At 43.8% G+C, this 21,063-nt stretch overlaps 2 protein-coding genes across 2 annotated transcripts in view; one reads left to right on the top strand and one right to left on the bottom strand.

Annotated features, from left to right (window-relative positions):
* The window catches only part of clcn2a (chloride channel, voltage-sensitive 2a), a gene marked incomplete at both ends in the record, with an annotated part of 28,198 nt that extends 7,361 nt beyond the window's left edge, over window positions 1-20,837 (top strand). Inside the window, 24 exons of the mRNA XM_079230799.1 lie at window positions 3,772-3,940; window positions 7,090-7,221; window positions 7,748-7,876; window positions 8,275-8,408; window positions 8,750-8,830; window positions 10,509-10,532; window positions 11,001-11,079; window positions 11,440-11,565; window positions 11,967-12,051; window positions 12,486-12,587; window positions 13,297-13,399; window positions 14,464-14,619; window positions 14,694-14,763; window positions 14,865-14,975; window positions 15,459-15,672; window positions 15,847-15,980; window positions 16,495-16,733; window positions 17,078-17,189; window positions 17,324-17,370; window positions 18,449-18,517; window positions 18,964-19,002; window positions 19,092-19,196; window positions 20,079-20,165; window positions 20,322-20,837. Of these exons, the coding sequence (XP_079086925.1) occupies window positions 3,772-3,940; window positions 7,090-7,221; window positions 7,748-7,876; window positions 8,275-8,408; window positions 8,750-8,830; window positions 10,509-10,532; window positions 11,001-11,079; window positions 11,440-11,565; window positions 11,967-12,051; window positions 12,486-12,587; window positions 13,297-13,399; window positions 14,464-14,619; window positions 14,694-14,763; window positions 14,865-14,975; window positions 15,459-15,672; window positions 15,847-15,980; window positions 16,495-16,733; window positions 17,078-17,189; window positions 17,324-17,370; window positions 18,449-18,517; window positions 18,964-19,002; window positions 19,092-19,196; window positions 20,079-20,165; window positions 20,322-20,837 (3,063 nt within the window). The remainder of the gene's footprint in view (window positions 1-3,771; window positions 3,941-7,089; window positions 7,222-7,747; window positions 7,877-8,274; window positions 8,409-8,749; window positions 8,831-10,508; window positions 10,533-11,000; window positions 11,080-11,439; window positions 11,566-11,966; window positions 12,052-12,485; window positions 12,588-13,296; window positions 13,400-14,463; window positions 14,620-14,693; window positions 14,764-14,864; window positions 14,976-15,458; window positions 15,673-15,846; window positions 15,981-16,494; window positions 16,734-17,077; window positions 17,190-17,323; window positions 17,371-18,448; window positions 18,518-18,963; window positions 19,003-19,091; window positions 19,197-20,078; window positions 20,166-20,321) is intronic.
* Window positions 1,166-3,378, bottom strand: LOC306741445 (zona pellucida sperm-binding protein 4-like; the record flags this gene model as incomplete). The annotated part of the gene is made up of 8 exons (XM_079223734.1): window positions 1,166-1,284; window positions 1,597-1,672; window positions 1,763-1,910; window positions 1,994-2,186; window positions 2,272-2,429; window positions 2,527-2,624; window positions 2,820-3,007; window positions 3,114-3,378. The coding sequence occupies 8 exons, from the start codon at window positions 3,376-3,378 to the stop codon at window positions 1,166-1,168; spliced, it is 1,245 nt and encodes a 414-aa protein (XP_079079860.1).
* Window positions 20,838-21,063: the final 226 nt, after the last annotated feature.

Genomic DNA, 21,063 nt, shown 5'->3' with positions numbered 1-21,063 from the left:
ACACTGACCACTGGTGTGAAGGTTGTCTTTGCATTTAAAGTCTAACAAAACTGTAATACCAAGTTTAACTTTTCATTGCAGCTTAAAACCCAAATAATCCACCTCAACAGCGCTAGGAGCCAGGGGTGTAGTAAATAAAGCCCATAATTTAGATTTGAAAAGCTGTATTCTTAAATTAGTCAAATATCACAGCAATGAAGAGCCCAGTTTTGCTCGTTTAGTTTTCACCGACTGATTTGCAGTATTTAGCATGCACGCCACACAAACCCTTCTGCATCCTCTAGTTTGCTTTTAATTGATAATTTTTTTTAACCTAGTGACAACTTGTTTACATTTCACACCTACATGCATATTCATGTCCACACAGCAGTTAGTATTTGTCAGCGCGCACCTGTGCCCGATGCCTCTGGAGTCCTCACCAATACATGAGGCTGTGTTGTCCGAGTATAGCTACGTTTTGCTTTAATGCTTTTCCGGCAGGTTGCCGGTTAAAATGGAGGGGAATGAACACCACTGACAGCACGGTCCTTCTGTGCGCGTCAGTCAGAAGCTAAACTGCCGCTCTGCACCGCCTGTGCATGAGAGCAGAAAAAGAGAGTCTGGAGGAGTCGTGATGCCCATCTCAATGAGGGGAGAGGGTGGACGGCTGTGAGTGGGACAAAGAGGGAGGTGGTGCGGAGAGATGTTGCAAGTTTTAGCATACAACAAAATCTAGAGGGACAGTTATAAAATATATATGGACAAGCGTGTTAAGGAGGGAGCACAAGCAGTGAGCCTGGAGGAGTTGTGATGCTCATCTTAATGTGGCATGCTTGAGGGGGGAGAGATCAGTGCTTTTAGAAAGAGAAAATTTAAAGCCTGCTGTACAACCATTACTGTAACAGCTTTTGTAGTTAAAGGACAATTTCTCCAGCAATACCTCTCGGCGTCAACAACTTTCACATTTCCTTCACAGCGCTGAAGGATATGCAGTTCTCAGTTAGTGCAACCTTTTGATTGCTCAGCACAAAGCAAGAGGGGGGTGGGGGGGGGGGGGTTGCATTACATGCTCGTCTGTACTGCCTCTGCACAAAATAAAAATGATTTCAAGTATAGAGAGTGACCTTCAATTAGCAACTCAGGCAAGTTCATTGTAAGCATTTATTAAAAGTCACAGCCAGTGGAATCATTGCTTAGATTTGGTGTTGGGAGCCGATGGTATCCGCTTAGTCAGGATAACCTGTCCGCTTGAGACCAGATCCCTCTGACTTGAGGAAACTCTCCTGACTGCAGGTGCAGCTCTTCCTGCAAGAAAAGGATGGAAAGTGCAGCAGTCACTAGATTACAGTCAAAAGCTGAGACAAATCGCAATTGTGATACATAATGTCACACCAAAACAGGTTTTCAACCCCACATTTAAGATTCCCATCTCAGAGTTGAGCTGAAGGCCATGGATTGTGGCGCAAGCTACTTATTTGGCAGCCTTCAATAGTTTAATGAAGCGTAAAGCAGGAACACAGAATTCCAGGACATTGATGAAGCAACTCTAGATTGGCGGAGCATTTTATAGACTTTAAAGGAAACACCGATATTACAATTGTTAGTTGAGCTACTCACGTTGCCGGTGGCATTGCTGTTCACAGGAGTGCGTGCTGCTGGGATAACACACTTCAGTAGCACAATGGATGAACACCTGGAAGAGTTGACAGTTGCATTTTGTCAAGGAAACTGCAATTAGATGTCACCCAAGGGACTGATATAATGTCACCATGAATAACTGTACCGAGTCTCTCTGGGGCGAAAAGTTGCTTTGATCCACAAATGTGAACATTTTAACGATGAAACGCTTGTAGTGAGTTGGGTATTGCAGCCCAGAGGAGGCATCCACGGGCACCACGGTGGTCAGGTAACGGTCGTCATGGTAGGGACACCTGGAGCAAACAAGAGCTCATGTTGAACACAGCATTTAAATCAGAAATCTACACAACCATTTTACTATAGCCCATCTTCATACCCATCAACCAGAAGATCCCACTGTGGCATGCTTAGAGGATTGGGGCTGGCGGTGGCCCAGCAGTGCTCCATGTTCAGGATGAGGTTAGAGTCAGAGCGTGCCATGATGTTCACCTCGACATAGACAGGTTCCCGCAGCACTTTAGTGATTGGGTAGTCTGATGGATTGTAGAAGGAGCTATACGCTACGTCTTCTGCAAGAAACAAATCAGTTTTTAGTACAGCAAAAAAACTAATCTGCAATAGCGGGCGTCGTGATGAGGCTGCTGCGCCACTCACCCTCAACACATCCCTCTGAGAGACACTGTCCGTTGCCGAGTCTGAGCTCCACTCGGAGGAGTCCGGCAGCAGCGACCGGCACCGGTGGAGGAACAGCAGTGACCTCCATGACGAGAGCCTCCACTGCGGTGTCAGAATACCTGCACTGAAACAATAACCTTTTGGGGTGAGAGCAGATGACTGTCACATCTCAGGAATCCCTCAGTAAGCCACAAAAAAAAAAAAAAGAGAAATATGGGTTTTATACAAACTCACTCAAAATGGCTGTCCCTGGTGATCGATCCTCTGGGTCCAACTCCCACTTCATATGAAGACGACATGTGGTTCTCGTACACCACATAACCCTCTTCCTCCTGCAACAAATAGAATTTAAAAACATGCGGTTTCAATACGATTTCTCAGTTTTAAGTTTGAGTCTCTGGGTTTTGGACATCTTGGGCCGGGGGAAAGTCATGCCCCCATTTTGTATCGTGAGAACACATTTGATGTCAGACTTTAACCAGTTAAACTAGTCACATATTAGCTAAAGCAAGGACTGCGCCACTCACCTGGAACGTAGTACCACATGCAGTCGCAGGGAATTGAAAGATGGCAAAAGATGAGGTGACGTCCATGGGGCTGCAGGAGGGGTCATCTGTCTCCAGCAGGCTGACAGACTCCACATCTATGTTGGGCAAAGTGGCATCTCGAGCCACAACCACCACAAACTGGCCATCCCTGGTACACTGCACAGTCACTAGAGGACAAACACATTAGATGAATTTCTCAATTGCAGACATTTCCCACTCAGCATGCAGCATTTGTTTGAGAGGCACTAGAAAAACAGCAGAGAGCACAATTACCTGCTTTCCCATAGAAGCACTGGCGCCCATCAAAGCAGCAGTTTAGGTTCTCGCAGTTGTCGGCAGTGGTGTCCGCAGACCCACACTGGATCCGGTTTGCCTGCTCCACCTGGCACTTGTCAAAGGGAGCTGCAGGTTGAGGGAGCGTCAACTGTTGCTGCTGAGCAGGAAGTTGGTTCTTCTGCAGCGGCCAATAATGCTGGGCAGAAACATCACAAGCCAAAACGGAAACCACCACGCCAAAGAGACACCTGAAAAGCTCCATTATGGTATTAGCAACTGTAGACTGCACCAAAGCTGCAATAACATCACCTGTAGCTCTGCAGACTTTATACCTGATTGATTGTGCATTGTTTGCTGAGAACTCCGCCTCTCATCGTTAGAAGTCAATTGTGTGCCAGCCCTGCAGAGCTAATCAGCTCTGAGCTGACAGGTGGAGCTGATTGTCTGAGAAGAAGTCGTTACACTACTGTTGAGTTGAAGCTGAGCAGATTCAGTTTTTTTTTTTTTTTTTAGGGGGGCGCTTTGAGTTCTGTACGCTCTGAATTTCAGAGATAGATGACTATCTTCACATTGACCCAACACGGCATTTCTTTCACTGCCTTCCAACTTGCACCACCCGAATAAAAGTATTTTTTTCTGTCTTTCATGCACACAGATGTACGGGCGGTACACCCAGGAGCTGGGTGTGTATGCCAAGGAGGAAGCGGCCCGCCTGCGGGATGGAGGAGTGCGGGATGGCGCAGGACTGCGGAGGAACACCAGCGTTCGCAGTCGTGCTGCAGATCTGCTGGATTACGAGAAGGACCCCTGTGCAAAGTGCCATTGTAAGTGGTGATCGCGCAACACGCCCCTACATCTTCTCTTCATGTTGTGATTGCAGGGACAACAACGTGTGCAGGTGGTGTAGTGCTCATGTTGTGAAGGTCAGACCAAAGCAGTGTTCGATGCATGCGAACAAAGGGGATCTGCTATGCGTGTGTGAGAGAGAGAGATTGTGGCACTCCAGCATGTGGGAAAGTTGTGTGAAAACATTGGTTTCTCAAAGCACAGCAGAGTGGCTACCTGACACAAGGGAGCAGGAGAGGATGTGAACACGATTAAACATGACCGATCTGAGCAATGACCTCCAGCCAACAAGGGCTGTCTCAATGTCAGACAAAGACAGCCCCCTCTGCAGTGTGTGTGTGTGTGTGTGTGTGTGTGTGTGTGTGTCTGTGTGTGTGTGTGTGTGTGTGTTTGTGTGTGTGTGTTTGTGAGAGAGAGAGAGAGACTGATCTGAATTGTCAGATTATTTTATGTCTAGTCTTCCCAGATGACTGCAGATAAGGGAGTGGCCAGAAGAGAGCTCCACTTCAGACTGGCGTACTACACAATAAAGGAGTGACAGATCCTGATTGGGTGTGTTATATGTACTCTATTTAACCTTCATTGCAAGTTGCTGAAATCAAAGAGATTTGAGAGCAGCAATGCATTTCTTTCAGGGTCAGTTCACTCAAATTGAAACATTAGAACTACTTTGTGGTGTAGAAATATTTCCCATAAAACCTTTAGGGGTTTAGATATCCTAAAATAGATTTGGTTAAACTGACCCCTTTTTATAAAACACATACAATCTCAAAACATATTAGATACTCTCAGTAAAGGGGGGAAAGGGGAGAGAAATGCGGTTTGTTTGCACAAAGTGAGCCAGCGTTGCTGTTTCTTCCCGGGACCGGTTTCTGCCTCTTTGCCCTTGTGACTAGTGATCTGATTAGAGCTTGATACGTTGCACCGTAGGTGAACGCTCCACTCCGGCAGCCCAGCCTCGCTCCCTCACCATAGAAGCCATTTAATACAATAAATCTCAGATCAGGACCCAGCCAGAGTGATTTGTGTGCTCGATGTCTGTGCGCTTGTGTGCTCGTAGATCAAGCTGTGTTTGTATTTTTAGACTTGTCTTCAGATAGACGCTCCGGCTGGACGGGTACTGCTGCTTTCTTGTTAAGTAATGTGTACGAAGAGAACCGTCAGATTTGGAAGTGGGAGCTTTAGTGTTTTTCCCTCGCATATATCTGTGTGGGAACAGCATCTCTGTGGGCGATGGACTAAGAGTGTGCCTCGGTTCAGATCAGTAACTGGAGCTGCAGCTTTTGAACAAGGCAGCCTACACATGCAGCCAAGGGCTCTGCGACCGGTCGTGATGGAGAGCTAAAGATATGTGCTGCCTTTTTTTTTATTATTTTGACTCAGTGAATCTTTCTTGTATTTTAGAGCTGACGTTATACTCCCGAGGAATGGCATCGTTGTGTATTATGTCATTATGTAACGCAGGACTAGCAGAGGTGGAGAACATTTCTGCCGTTGTGTGTGTGATTTCTTAAATTTTTTTTTATAACGAGCTCAGGAGAAGACATCTGTGATCTCCGCTGAGCCTGCGGATGAGAGAGAGAGAGAGAGAGAGACCTGACTGTCCAATCTGCACAGATTGATTTATCTTAAAGTATTCTCAGACATGGTTCTTCTTTTTTTTGTACTTGCCGTGGCCACTGTGACGGGTTTGTCTCTGCACATGACTGCGTTTTGTACGTCCTGTGTTGTCCAGCAGGTGGCCCGACTGCCGGGCAGCTCGCCACGTCATGCACACAGTTGTGCCCCATCTCTCGCAGGAGAATCAGCATCTCTCGGTGACCTGAATCCTGCACCAGAAAGGCTGCTGCAATGTCTGCAATTTACGTCAGACCATTTTTTGATTTTAGAAATCGTTTGGAGTCTTTTATTTTTTTAAGTTTTGGAAACTTTCCATCAGTAAAATATCCAGACGAAAGAGTTTAAAAGTGGAACTAAATTCAGCCTTGATGATGTGTTAGTAGCCCTCTGACTGTGGCACTCAGCTCTCTATTTTTTTCTCTCTCCTAAGATGTGACTGTTTCCTCCGTGGCCACTATATGACTTCCAAGCGGGAGAGTAAACAAATCAAAACAACTTGATCTATCTCGACTGTCGCACTTTTATGAAATATGGATCTGGTAAATGTGTTAGTAGCACATTTGAGCTTCTCTCGGGACGGGCACATCTATGAATGCTCTGGAAGTGATTTCCAGGCTTTGGCAGTGTCCGCAGACAAGAGAGAGGAAATGAGTCCATTGATGCTTCTTTTAGCTGACCTAGCTCAGAGTTATAGATCATAATGTAATGGCAGAATTTAAAAACCTTGACCCAGCTTTGTTTTGTCTCTGTATTCTTTTTTTTAATTATTTTAGGTCGATGAAGGTAAAGTAATGCTCTCGTTCTCAACACATTCACCATATCATAAGCTCCTTTAGTTTGTTATTGTTCTTTTAAATAGATAATATCTCTGTCCACTCTTCTCATTGTCTTTATAATACAACATCCTTCTTTGGTCGTGGGACACTGAATCCTTTATCCTCTGTTATGAATGTTGTCATTCATTTGTTTGTCAGAGGATTAATTAATCATCCTTTTCTCACTGTCTCTTATCTGGTAGTGGACATACAAATAAAAAATCTTTGAGCACAAAATATGCATTTTGTATCACAAAAGTGACATACAACCTGATGTAGTTGATGTAACAAAATGCAAGTAATATTTTAAATTGAGAATAGATGAAATGAACCTCACACTGATGTGTCTGTTTGGGCTAATTGATGCAAAAATACTTAAAATCCAACACATAGTTTGTCCCGCCATAACTTAACTGGTGGGTTTAAATGGAGAGCTGTCACATGTCAAGTGTATATCAAATGCATGTTGCATTGCCTAATCCTTCCTTGCACTTCCATGGCCTAAATCCTTCCATTCATCCTTTTTCTCCTCCTTCACTACACATGCATTTCTGCCTTTTCCTTCCCCTCTGACACAGCTGGTTCCTTTCAGTCTCACACCAACAACTATTTTCCTTCAGTCTCTTTTCACACTTTCAAGATTAATTTCAAAGATTTTAGTTTTTGCTTTCCCTCTGTCTCTGTGCCCTCAGTATGTGCGTCCCGCTGCCAGAAGTTCCTGATCTCGCGGGTGGGGGAGGACTGGATCTTCCTCATTCTGCTGGGGCTGCTCATGGCTCTGGTCAGCTGGGTCATGGACTACGCCATCGCCTTCTGCCAAGAAGGTGAGACGGACAGAGCGAGAAAGGAAAGGCCATTGTTTTCCAAAACCTCTGTTACTTATAACCTATTCCTTTTTTTCAAATGATATTACTTATCCACTATGGAGAGTGTTTAAGAAAAACTATTTTATGTGTAAAGAATGCCGGCATAATGGAGGGAAAAGGCAATGCAATAACTGCTTCCTCTAAAGAGCTTCATGGAATGGTAAATTAGACAGGAAGAGAGCTAAATCCCCAATGAGGAAGAGGAGGCCACACAGCTGATATGAGTGCAGAGAAATGCATGAATAAGACAAAGAAGGGAGGTCAAAGAGCAGCAATGAAGAGCAGAGGAATCGTGTGAATCTCTTCACAACAAATCATGTTATGGGGAAACTGGCCGTTAATTGGTTTAGTTTTCTACCGCATTATACTGAGATGAAGGTGTGTGTGTGTGTGTGTGTGTGTGTGTGTGTGTGTGTGTGTGTGTGTGTGTGTGTGTGTGTGTGTGTGTGTGTGTGTGCATGCGCGCATCTGTGTGTGTTTGCAGCACAGAAGTGGATGTATGGGGGACTGGACAGTAACATGCTTCTGCAGTACATCGCTTGGGTCACCTACCCTGTAGTGCTCATCACTTTCTCAGCAGGATTCACACAGATACTGGCGCCTCAGGCTGTGGGTAAGACCACACACACACACACACACACACATACACATGCACACACACACTTACTTCTATACATTTCCACTATTCATGCATGAACACATGTATGCGTGTCTCTAATTCCTCGCCATATTTCTGTTTGAATAATGTAATTGGCTCTGTAATGCAGCATACGGTCCATGTGCTGTCCATGTCTTAGTGGTCACATCTGCAGGAATTCCATACAGTATAGCTCTGATGAGATGTGCATACAGAAAACTATATGAATATCAATCAGCTCTTCCCCTCACCCGCCTCCCTTGCTCTTTATGTATTCCCCTCATCCCTTTTTCTCTGTAATTGCTTCCCTTCGACTCATCTTTTCTCTTCTCTCCATCATCCCACCTGGCGTCTCTTTCTTTTTAATCTCCCAGGTTCAGGTATTCCTGAGATGAAGACGATACTGAGGGGGGTGGTCCTGAAGGAGTATCTGACGTTTAAGACGTTTGTGGCCAAAGTCATCGGTCTGACCTGCGCTCTGGGCAGTGGGATGCCCCTGGGAAAGGAGGTAGAGGGTTTATTTTTCCTTCATCGCTCGCCATCACAGTCTCCTGGGCTGCACAAATTACACATGACAGACTGCTTGGCAGTTTTTAAAGTTTCCTGTCGGGCGGGATTTAATAATCTTGCTTCTTCTAGTCTCATTAAAGTCGCTGTTGGGAAAATAAAAAAGTGATTTGCTGCTAATAACACTTGCATTTCCCCATTTGGGAGGTTATAAAGTTGTTTGAATCTGAGCAGTCTTTAATCGATTTTGAGTAATGCCCCTGAACCTGAGTGCAGCATGCTCTACTAAAATGTGCTTTCAGTCATATCCTGTCTGCTAACGTCCTGATCTCTCTTTCTCAGGGACCCTTTGTTCATGTTGCCAGTCTGTGCGCAGCCCTGCTGAGCAAATTTATGGCTCCTCTTTTCGGTGGGATTTACACGGTGAGCAACTGCATTTTTAAAAAAAATGCAGATTTCCTGATGCACAAAGTTAAACCTGTTTGAGTTATTGAACTTTTAAGGAACTTCGCAGATTTAGTCTCTCACTGGAACATTCCCCATCAACTTACCTGATGAGGATACCATTATATTTATATATAGTCGTTGGTGGTGCTCTCTACACTCAATTACAACAACCAAGCAACAACCAATTCACGAATCCAGCATCACATTGCAGATTGCAGTTTTAAAGGATTCAAATTATGTCCAAGAGTGAGACAAGAACTGCACGTTCATGCTTTCACCTGTACGTTAAAGGATAATCCACTTAAGGTTGCAGTACTTTCAAACATCTATGGTCAGTGTATGCCAGACTTTTGTGTGTGCAGCTGCTTCCCCAGATTTGGCTTCATCTACTTGTGCGTCAGGATTTTTTTTAGAATGAAAGGTCAATCTGAACTTTTGCCAAATGATAAAAGTGCACTAAAATACAAAGATTTTTTTGAGTCCATATGACAGTGTGAAAGTTTAGAGAGGCAGCAAACACACAGTGATGGGGAGAGGGTAATCACATGCTACAAAGGTTTCCATATTTAATCGGGTTCAAAGCTTCATTGTGCATAATCACCAAGAATCACAAGTGCACCTTTTTCTTTCTTTTTTTAACCTTTATAAGTCAAGACAAGTTTCATTATGATCAATGCTATCTTTTACAGGATTGCCCTATTTACACACATTCACGTCAGGGAGCGGCTGACCGTTAAGGGATCTAACCAGGGAGCATCGCAACACAAGCCCACTTCCTACTTAAATCAGATTTACTGCTGATGATTTAAGTAGTTGGAAAGGTTTTTGCAGTCAAAATGACTTGTTCTCGCACTGGAAATACTGTATCTCCACATGACATGTCTTTGTCTGTGTTGAACCAGTTACAGTTATTATAATATATATTTTTTTCCATTGATTTGAAGTATTGCAGGGTGGATTTTAACTTTTAATTCAAGTTTCAAGTTTTTTATTTGTTCGAGAGGGACAATTTAAATTAAAATGTAAATGCACCCAATTACAGCCACTTATTGAAAAGCAGAGGCATAAATAGTTTCTGAGAAGAAATGAGAATGGGCAACATTTACCCACATGGGAGGATCTTCTTCATCCGTTGTGTCTTTTCCTTTGGTCCTCAATGGGGTGAAGCTGCAAGAAAAACACACAGAATCAACGTTACTCTTAAAAAATCTTGGTGTTTTACTTGACTCTCTGCCGTTCCCCAGGACACACTCTCACCTCCACTTATGTGAGACCCCACGCTCGGCTTCTGCCTATTTCTGCAGTGGACAGTGGGCTATGCTTCTCCTCCATGTACCAGCAGCACCATCATCACCATCAGTACGGAGGAAGATAGACTGCAGGGATGAGGAGGAAGAGAAACTCATGCCAGTACAGTTAAAAAGCCTGAAATAGTCCAAGCGTCGACTGTGCAGCCATTAAACATAATCAGGCAAAAATGTTAATTTAGTTCACTGCCGAATCAAGACAGTGTTTGCTGAAGCTCATTCGCCGCTTGTTTGATTTTGTGTGGTTTGGATAATAAGTTGGCTGTCTTCCAGGAGCAGAAATGAAAGGTAACTTCTACACTCACACATATTTCTGTCTCTTTGTCCCCCCACTTTCACTGCTAAAGGAAGAGCCTTTTGAGGGAAGCAAGGTATGAATTGCATGAGACAGAGAGTTTCTTTATTGCCAATTCCATCAACGTTAATAATCCATGCCGTCCATTTCAGAAGCAGAGAGAGAGAGATTGATGCTTTTCCATTTGTCTGCGCAGTTTGATTCTGTTCAGTGAACCGTAGCAGCGAGGCATCGATCTGCGACGTCTTTGCTTCTACAGAAACATGCCATTCCCATGATTTCATCACTCAATCCTGGGGTTTTCGATCATGGCCTCCCATATCCCAGAACTCATATATGTGATGTTATTGAATGTGCAAAAGATACAGCGCAGCTTGAAAGCAAAACTGTTGCATTTGTAAACAGTTGGTGAATCTGCTTTTTCATAATAAATGCATTTGTTGTGTATTGCGTGTTTGTGGCATTTGCACGTCCATGTACACCTGTTGGGATTTGCGTGCGTGCGTGTCTACCTGTGTGTGTATATCTGACTCTTGTTGCACAGAACGAGCTGAGGAACACAGAGATGCTGTCGGCTGCCTGTGCAGTGGGCGTGGGCTGCTGCTTCGCTGCCCCTATTGGAGGTAAGACAACACGGCTGCAGCCTCTGCTATCTAATTATGGTCGATAATTATGGGAGATAATTAGATGGGGGGATACTTACACCGCTAGGAGGAGACCAGTTGCCAATTTCTGTCAATCCATCTGTTTAACTATTGGCCAAATTGACATGGAAAACGTCCATGAATGTCCACAATGTTTCTAGTTGCTTTAGGTGACCATTTGATTTTTCCTTTCGAGCCTCTGTCAGGTCAAACTCTGTCAGAGTTGCCAATCTATTGAAATGTAGATGTTCAAATTTCCCTTTTGGCCATTTTCCATAATGGCCGTTTCAACCATTTCTTGGATAACATCTTCGAGTGTGTTTTGTTTGTGTGGTGCAGGGGTGCTGTTCAGCATTGAGGTCACTTCTACGTTTTTTGCTGTGAGGAACTACTGGAGGGGCTTCTTTGCCGCCACCTTCAGTGCCTTCATATTCAGAGTGCTGGCAGTGTGGAACCAGGAGGAAGGTTAGGGACGAATTATTTGTTTAGCAAAGACCATTTCCCCATTTTTAACAGTTTTCTGCTTCGTGTACCTGGGTGTGTATTGTGACTCTACTATGTTGTGTTTTTTTCCGTTGTCTGGATCGATGATAATAAATTAGAGAATATTGAACAGTTTTAGTTTGATCATGCTTTATATGTTATTAATCACCCCATATATATATATATATATATATATATATATATATATATATATATATATATATATATAAAGCCCCCATCTGTAAAATGTTGCATCACAGAATGATACGGTATATCGTTTTAAACATTTGGTGTTCAGTTCCATTCAAAGGTCAGTGTAATAGAGCTACATCTGTAACAAAAAGACATCTACACAGACTGACAACAGTCCTCTTTTTCCTCAGAGACCATCACTGCTCTCTTTAAGACACGTTTCCGTCTCGACTTCCCGTTTGACCTTCAGGAGCTGCCGGCGTTTGCCATCCTCGGGTGAGCATGTTTCTCTGGACTGACGCCACATTATACCGATCCCAAAGCAGTTTGGCGCCTGAAGGGAGTCTCTTTCTCTGTAGTCTCGGCCTGTTCACATTCACAATCCTGCTGAGAGTCTGAAGGTTGATTCGTATTCAATGAGTGAGGCATGAAATTAACTTTTTACTCTGCTGATTACAAGTAGAGGCTGTATCCACATCGTCGCATGCGAAATTCGATTTGTTTGACGCCAATACGTTTTACTGGAGAAAAACAAGAAATGAACACTGGTTGGCTTCCTGTCAAGGAGCCCCAATAAAGTGACTTTACCAGGCGCAATAAAATATGAAATAGTATTTCAGTGTTATTGTGATTGCTTTTCAGTGGAGCTGGTTTTGTTCTTGTGTTTCACCTTCAACAGACCAAAAATGTGTGTCTTTGTCTGTCTGCAGGATTGCCTGTGGTTTTGGTGGCGCTCTGTTTGTCTACCTGAACCGGCTGATTGTAGAGTGCATGAGGAAGCAGAAGACTATTAACAAGTTCTTGCTGAGGAAGTGAGTATCTGATTCCTGATGTCGCACGTAGCATCTACACTTCTGGGGATTGACATTTTGGGAAACTGTACTTATTCACTTTCTTGCCGAGAGCCAGAGGAGAGGATTGACACACTCTCCTGTCTGTACAGCCGGTACGTATGAAGCCACGGCCAGCAGACAGCTAGCTTAGCTTAGCATGGACCAGCCAGACAAAAACGGCTAGCCTGGCTCAACTCGTCATTTTTACAACCAAACAAGATATAATGTATTAATTAGTAAACTTTAGAGATGCTGGTAGGGGGATAGAGTCAGGCTAGCAGTTCCCCTCTGTTTCCAGTCTTTATGCTAAGCTAACTGACTGTCGGCTGACGCTAAGTGGTATCAATCTTCTCATCTAACCCCCGGCAAGAAAGCGAATATTCATATATTTCCTGAAAAGAAACATGAATAAATAAGATGCATATTGAAAAGCCACATTTTAACCATTACAACTGTACCAAAAATAATCCAAATTCGGCTTATGCGCCCTGAAACTTGTGTTTAAAATGGGATGGTGTCTTATCTCGCAAAGTTAACATAATATTTGGAGATGTAGGTAAAGTCCTTGTATGTCCTTGGGTCAGTTTCACTCATCACAGGAAGCTATTTATAGTCTTTCCATTCTCCTCATCCAGAAATCAAGCATGCTCATACAGTGTGACAAGCACACCCATTAATGACCCCGCAGTCCATCTTTTCCTGTCAGGCGTCTGGTGTATCCCGCACTCGTCACCCTGCTGGTCTCCACTCTCACGTTCCCACCGGGCTTCGGGCAGTTCATGGCCGGACAGGTGAGAAAATACTTTCATGCTCTTAAGACTCGACTGTTGTTCGATGATTGATGGACTTGGTGTCAAGTTGTGTGCCATTTTGTGCTCCTCTTATTTGGTAGCATAAGCTGTCCAATAGCGGCCATGTTTCCTGATGTGGATTGCTTTAAAGATAAAGACAAATTAAAATCTTTGTTTTCTTCATCTTTTGAATGCAATCAACAGAAAACCTGATGTTTATTGTCATAGTCTTTGTATAATTTAGTTTTTTGTTTTACCTATGCTTCTCAATAACACTGCAGTATTTTTGCAACAAAAAAACAACAAAGAAAAAAGCCTCCGGTTCAGATGAAGTGCATTCAGACACATTGTACTGCCACTGGAAATGTCTGACAATTGACACAATACAGTGAAATGTAGTTTGAGCTTTTTTGTCTTCTTTAGAGATGCAGAGATCACACTTTTTGTGCTGGTGTTGCCTGTGCAGCTGCCATACTTCACAGTCGTCTTGCATAACAAGCCATTAAGATTCATATTGAGCCTTTCAGACTGTCAAAACAAGAAGAAGAACAAATCTGCTAGCGAGCTTAGAGAATACCTTTTATTTGTCCTGTGCAGCTTTACAGGCAGCGAAGCTCATTTATTGAAAGAAATCCTGGCACAAAACAGAATAAGACAAGTTGCTGAACTGGCATCAAGAAAGTTGCACTTGTTTCTCAACAATATTTTAAAGATTTGGGTCAATAACATTCCAAATGGCCGGTTAAAATGGAGTATTTTAGCAGTGCACAGATTACAAAACTCAAAATTCATTCCAAAAACTGTATTTCATTGGGATGATCCACTCAGTCTCATAATGCTATCACAAGGAGAGTCCTGTGAGTTATTGAAAAACGAGCTATGCAGTAAAACAATTAAAACACATCAACCAGTCGCATCAAATGCAGCATTATGGGCTGCAGGGATTTCCAGTAGACTATCAACACAGCCTTTGCTGCTGACCTTTAAGGCCTCTTAGGTCTGTCAGGTATGGCGGAATAAGAAACAGACATTCGGATGACTTTTCTTTCGTGTCAACCCGCCAGCTGACGCAGCACGAGTCTCTGGTTGCGCTGTTCGACAACCGCACCTGGTGCCGCCAGGGCGTGGCGGAGGAGTTTGACTACATCAGCCACCACCATGCCTGGAAACACCCACAGGTCAACGTCTTCATCACACTCATCCTCTTCATCGTCATGAAGGTAGGCCTTCGACATATGTCTGGCAAATGTGTTCGGTTTGGTGACTCTTCATGACGCTTGTCTCTCTGCCTCAGTTCTGGATGTCGGCTGTGGCCACCACCATGCCGGTTCCTTGCGGGGCCTTCATGCCAGTTTTTCTTATTGGTGAATGAAATCTACATTTTGTTTTCTCATGTCTTCACTGCAATGAAGAGAAAGAACACCCTTCAAATAACACCTGTATAACGTCTGTGTGTGACTGACAGGCGCAGCATTTGGCAGACTCGTTGGAGAGGTCATGGCAACTATGTTTCCTGATGGCATACATGCTGACGGCAGCGTGTATCCCATAGTCCCCGGTGGTTATGCTGTAGTTGGTGAGTTCTTTTACGCACAGTACATAATTCACCTTTTTAGTATCTTATTTTCTAGGCAGTGTTCAATTCTCCTGTGTGATTGAAATCATCCCCGCTGTAAAGCTGCAGCCATATTCCTCCATGCCAGTTTATAGAATGTGACTGATGAAATCTGATTCCACTTTAGTTGAACACTACGTTTTGGACCGAAGTAAAATAGAAAATCTTTCAAAATTGCTACGGTTGCGACTCACTGGTTAGTGTGACAGAATGGCGCTAAATGTTATTAATTAGAATGACTGAAAATGAAAATCTGGTTTGGATTTGCTATCTTTCAGGAAATTCCTCTCTGATTAATAACAAGTTGATATTTTCTAGCTTATTAAACAGTCACATATTGTATTGCTGTTTGAAAAGATGCTTGATCACACACTAAACACTTGTCTGTTAACGGCCTGTGAACGGCTTTAAGAAGACATTTTTCTTTAATTCCCTCCTACACAGGTGCTGCAGCGTTGTCTGGAGCAGTCACCCACACTGTATCCACAGCAGTCATAGTGTTTGAGCTGACTGGTCAGATCTCCCACATCCTGCCTGTGATGATCGCGGTGATCCTGGCCAACGCCGTGGCCCAGTCGCTCCAACCATCACTGTACGACTCCATCATCCGCATCAAGAAACTCCCATATCTGCCTGAACTGGGCATGGGACATCACGAGTGAGTCTACCCAACAGTTTGTTTTTAAATGAACACTCAAGAAGGACTTATCCCTGACATTTTATATTCTATCTTTCATGCCCTCGTGTGTTTTGCATCACCTCTCTCCCTCTCTTGCACTCACATCGCCCTACTCCCCCGTTTCAACATCACCTGCCCTGTTCCATGTTTCAGGAAGTATAATATCCGTGTGGAGGACATCATGGTTAGGGATGTGCGCTACATCACTCTTCATTCCTGCTATCGTGACCTGCAGGAGATGCTGCTGACTGGTCAGCTCAAAACACTGGCCCTGGTTGAGTCCAGTGGTAAGGGAATTCACATTTATGTCCATCTCTGCAAGTCTCGCCGTTCGACTTGATACACGTGCAGGACTAGGGCTGCTATTGTTATGATACCAGTTCTGATATAATAGTACACAGCAGACACCTAAATGATCACTTAATCAACACATAACTTTCAGGAATATAAACTGGTTTTAAAAATAATTTAAATAAACTATTAAAAATGAAACCATACTTAAAAAAAAAAAAAAAGGAAAACACAAGCTGTCTAAATACAATAATCTGATTGGCAAAATTATGATTTGGGAATATGAAACTGTTCCAATAATAAGAATAACTTTGATAGGGTTATAAGATCATTATCACTTTAAACCTCCGGTACTTTTTCGATCTTAACGGCTTACTGAAACTGCCACAACAGTTATTTTATGTTCCACTTTGACCTCTGTGAGCTTTGTCTGCTTCACCACTTTCATCTCATTCCCAAACTAATCTCTTGTTCCCCTTTTCCCCTTCATCTTCCTCCCCGCTCCTTCAGACTCCATGATCCTCCTGGGCTCCATAGAGCGACTGCAGCTTCAGTCTCTGCTCTCTCTCCAGCTGGGCCGCCTGCGGAGGCTGGAGTACCTCCGCCAGTTGGCCCAGGACAACGGCACCCAGGATCACCTGCACAGCCTGACCACCGACAGCACGCCCAGCTCCCCCTGCTCCCTAATCAACTCCTCCACCAACACCAACGCTCGCCAAGCGGTCCGCTTCCTGGTGAGCACCCAACAGGTGTGAGGCGTGCGGGGGCGCCAGGGCTGGGCTGGGGCAAAGTCTGGCTTGGGTTGGGTTGTAACAGTAGATTAAAAGTGGATCAGGCGCAGCATGTGTGAGGCCTGTAGCAGTAGGTAAAGGCACAGATGGAACTGTCGTGGTAAGTGTTTACTGTTGACTCGATAGATGTGCTTTGTTTCGACATTAACACATTTCTTCTTTGTCTCTGTCATCTGTGCCCTTACCTTTGCTGTCGTGTTTGTTTATGTGCATGTGTCTGTCTTTTCTGGGTTTTCTGCGGCTGTCCGTGTGTGCATGCGCACTTGTGTCTGGTTTCCTTTCCTAATACATGTTCCATGTAGATCTCCACAGAGGAGTCTTCCTCCTTCAGCCCAGTGGTTACCAATGTTCAACTTCCTCTGAAATCTGCCTTGAAAACTGTGTCAGCCATCAGCGACACAGAGACGCCAAATAGTATGTAATTTATCGCTGCAAAAAATAACAATACCCCAAAAAATTATATATATATTATACAAACATAGATTTCAAATAATCAGATTTCAAATCCAAATGAAATGAAAAAAGATGTTTGTCTCTTTCCCTCTGAGGCTCTCAGACCATATCCTGTGCTGACCAAGACAAGGAGCTGCTGGAGGTGAGAAAGAACGAGGGATACAATATATATGTGTGTGGGTGAAAATGTACAGTATGAAAGTGACACATATTGTACACACATATGCCATCCACCTCTTCCTCCTGCTGAGGGGCAGCATCCGCCCACAGGCAGCAGGGCTTTCCTTTGTGATCTCATACTGCAGTTTTGTTTTTAAAAACTCTGTGAGTCATTGCCCCTTCACCAAATATTCACTGCCAGTCAAACGGGTTTAAACATCGGACATGCAAGCATTTTTGAGAGCATTTTAAGTAACATTGGTCAAAGGTCAAGGTCGCTGTGACCTCACTTCTGACCAATTTTGATGAACGCAATATATCAGGTACGCTTTGAGCAGCTTTCTTCAAATTTGGCATAAACCTCCACTTGCACTTCAATGTTGAATTGATTAGAATTTGGCGGTCAAAGGTCATTGTGATCGGACGAAATACGCCTGAACTAAAGAATTCATATGCTAATCAGGGACATCTCTCTTAAATGTCTGATAGGATTAAAATGATGATGTGGTGTCATGTTGACCATCTTAGTTAAGCGTGTTAGCGAGCTCATATTTGCTAATTAGCACTAAACACAAAGTACAGCTGAATGTCTTTTTACAATTATTTGGTCATAAACAAAATTATTGGACAAATTTAAAATGGATGAAAAGTCAAAGGATCATCAAAGTTATTACAATGCATCCAGTGGAAGACAAGAATGTTTGAACAAAGTGCCATGGCAATCCATCTAATAGTTGATTTGATAGTATGTGATACTGTGAAATAAGGCTTCAAAGTGCTCAACAAAAATGCTCAAATATAAGGTGTTTAGCAAACCTTTTTTCTGGCAGTGTATCTATCAACCAATGGTCTTAGCATTGGGTTTCATTGCAGTTTTTTGTGCCCGCACCTTCATCTGTGTTGTAGTAATTATACCCTTTCAGCAACACTGCTCCCATCACGGGGGCTTCTCCCAGTAGAAGTCAGACTGAGATCCAATTTAAAATGGTAAACCTGTCCTGTTCCACTGATGCTCTGTTAATGTTCTGCTGTGTTTGATGCCCTCTCTTCCCGGCGGTTAGAGTCCGGCTGGGCCGGCTCCTCCAGAAAAAAGACAACCCAGGCCCAAGCGCGTGAGGATCTCCATGGCGGTGAGATTTTCTGCCGCCTAGATACTGTTGCTTAGTAACCGTTGCCTTGCAACGCGAACGTAGTGAGTGCTCGACCAAAATATTTGGAGAGAGAGAGAGAGAGAGACAGACAGAGACACAGAGAGAGAGACAGAGAGAGAGAGAGAGAGACAGAGAGAGAGAGATTCATCGTCTTATCGTCTTTTCAACATGAAGCAAAATGTTTCATCAGCTTTCTGCACTGCAGGTGATGTGTGTGGTGGCGTCATCGGGTGCTTTTGAGCATTTGTGTTTGATTGTGTAAATAAATAATAGTTCTTCTGGGTACTGGTTTTACTGGGATCATCCCCTCAGATCACCGTATGTGAATCTTACTTTTTGTCTATAAACCTGTGTCTGTGTCTGTGTGTGTGTGTGTGTGTGTGTGTGTGTATATAAACAGGGACAGTGTATGTTTTGTCATTTAGGACTCTACTGAAGGGGAAGATGGCATGACCCCATCAGACGTGAGACCTGCACTGCACGCAACCGAAAATATTCAAAAATGAATTTTACAACTCCAGGTTTCAATGTTTTGACATCTCTCTCATTGCAGATAGCGGAGTGGGAGGAGCAGCAGCTCGACGAGCCGGTGGATTTCAAGAACTGCAAGATTGATCCCGCTCCTTTCCAGCTGGTGGAACAAACATCTCTTCATAAGGTACAACACCAACATCCTGTTTTTCACACAGTAGCCTTTTTTCCTCATGAAATGATTTTTAATAGTTAACATTAAATGCCCTGCGAATGTGTCAACCTTCTGTATTTTTACCACAGTTTTTAATTTCTGACAGTATATTTGGTAATTGTCTCACTGGGTCAAACGTGATGCTTTTAAAATGCAGTTTGATTGTGCATTTTACCACTGGCTTCAACGTCCTCTCTGGTTTCATAGCTTAGCATACCATGAACCCCTGTGGAATAACGTGAACGGTGAACATTGCCAACCGAGCTAATGACACTTAATTATAATGCAATTCCTAACTGCTGTAATGCTTTCACTAATGCTGGGATCAGACCGATAATGGCCTGACCCGACAGACGAGGGCAAAATGAACGTCAGGTGGAAGAGCTGCTCGTTTTATCCCATGTAGTATGCAGTGGTGGAGGAAGTACTCTGACATCTTACTCAAGTAAAAGTAACAACACCACAGTGTAGAAATACCGCATTCTAAAGTACACACTAGGAAAGCATTAGAATATACTTAAAGTACCAAAAGTTAAAGTACTCAATGTCATGTTCTTTATCACTTTAGTGTTAGTATCACTAATTTCAACTACTTTATTCTCTGAATTTGAAGTCTACATGTAACTTTTTGACTTGGGTCAGAAGCATTATCCAACATAAATCACACATGTATCTGTGTATGCAATGATTAGTTGACGTCCAAAGCCTTGTCTCACAGCATGAATATATGACTGTAGGATCTCAAAAGGGCAAACATATCCTGGTATAATAATTTCCATAACCCTGATCCAAAATGCAAATGAAACCCTCTCTGAGTCTGTATTCAGGCCATGACCCATCTCTTCTCTGACACAGACCCACACTATCTTCTCTCTGCTGGGTCTGGATCACGCCTATGTCACCAGCATGGGACGTCTGGTTGGAGTGGTCTCTCTCAAAGAGGTGTGCACATGTTCTCATCAATTGTTTGTCAAAGAGATGTATTTCTGTCTATGATCACCTTCTCTTTCCTACTCCCTTTTTTCTGCTTTCCTCACTTCTTTATTTCTACTACTCCCTTTTAATTTCTCCCTGCCGACTGTGGCTCTGCATCTCCAGCTGCGTAAGGCCATCGAGGGCTCAGTGACGGTGACTGGAGTAAAAGTGCGCCCTCCGTTGGCCAGTTTCCGGGACAGTGGGAACAGCACAAACGTATCCGAGGTAACAGAACTGCACAAGCTGTGCATCCGCCACAGGGGGCTCTCGTTGCCACGGGAGCCCAAACCCCCGGACGTGGAGGAGCAGCCAGACCTCCAGTACAAAGAGATTCCCGTCAACTTCTCGGACCAATCGAGTTTGCAGTTTGAAACCAGCCCCGGGGACGTCTCAAGTCAGTCGTCGGAGTTGGTGCTCCAGGAGAGCCCTTCGTTCACCGAGTACCCTTCGGAGTTTACTTTTGACTGCAGCCCCTCCCACACTGAGGAGTCAGAGCTGGCCTGTGACTATGACCCACCCACTCACACTCCTGAGCAGGACGACACGGAGCGAGAACAGGGGAGTCCAGCTCTGAACAAGGACCAATCAGAACCTGAGGGAGAGGGTATCCCCGCCCACACTGAGGATCAATCAAAATGATCAGAGGGGCTCCATTCTGTCGCCTCATGAATGTTGACGTTTCTTACATTTGTAGAGGTCCAAGTCCAGCCTAGATACCTGTGTTTCTAACGTTGTTGTGGCGTGATCGAGCGAGTGAGAGTGAGCAGGGGTGGAGGTGACATTCATTACTGTGTTTTAAACTGTGAAAATGCCTGTTTTAAAAGGTTAAAGCCGGTGTTATTCTGAATTTGAATTACTTCCCTGT

Source organism: Taurulus bubalis, assembly GCF_910589615.1.
Source record: "Taurulus bubalis genome assembly, chromosome: 1".
NCBI classification, from domain to species: domain Eukaryota; kingdom Metazoa; phylum Chordata; class Actinopteri; order Perciformes; family Cottidae; genus Taurulus; species Taurulus bubalis.
Note: the sequence above shows the minus strand (reverse complement) of the source record. Positions and strands in the feature narration are given on the sequence as shown.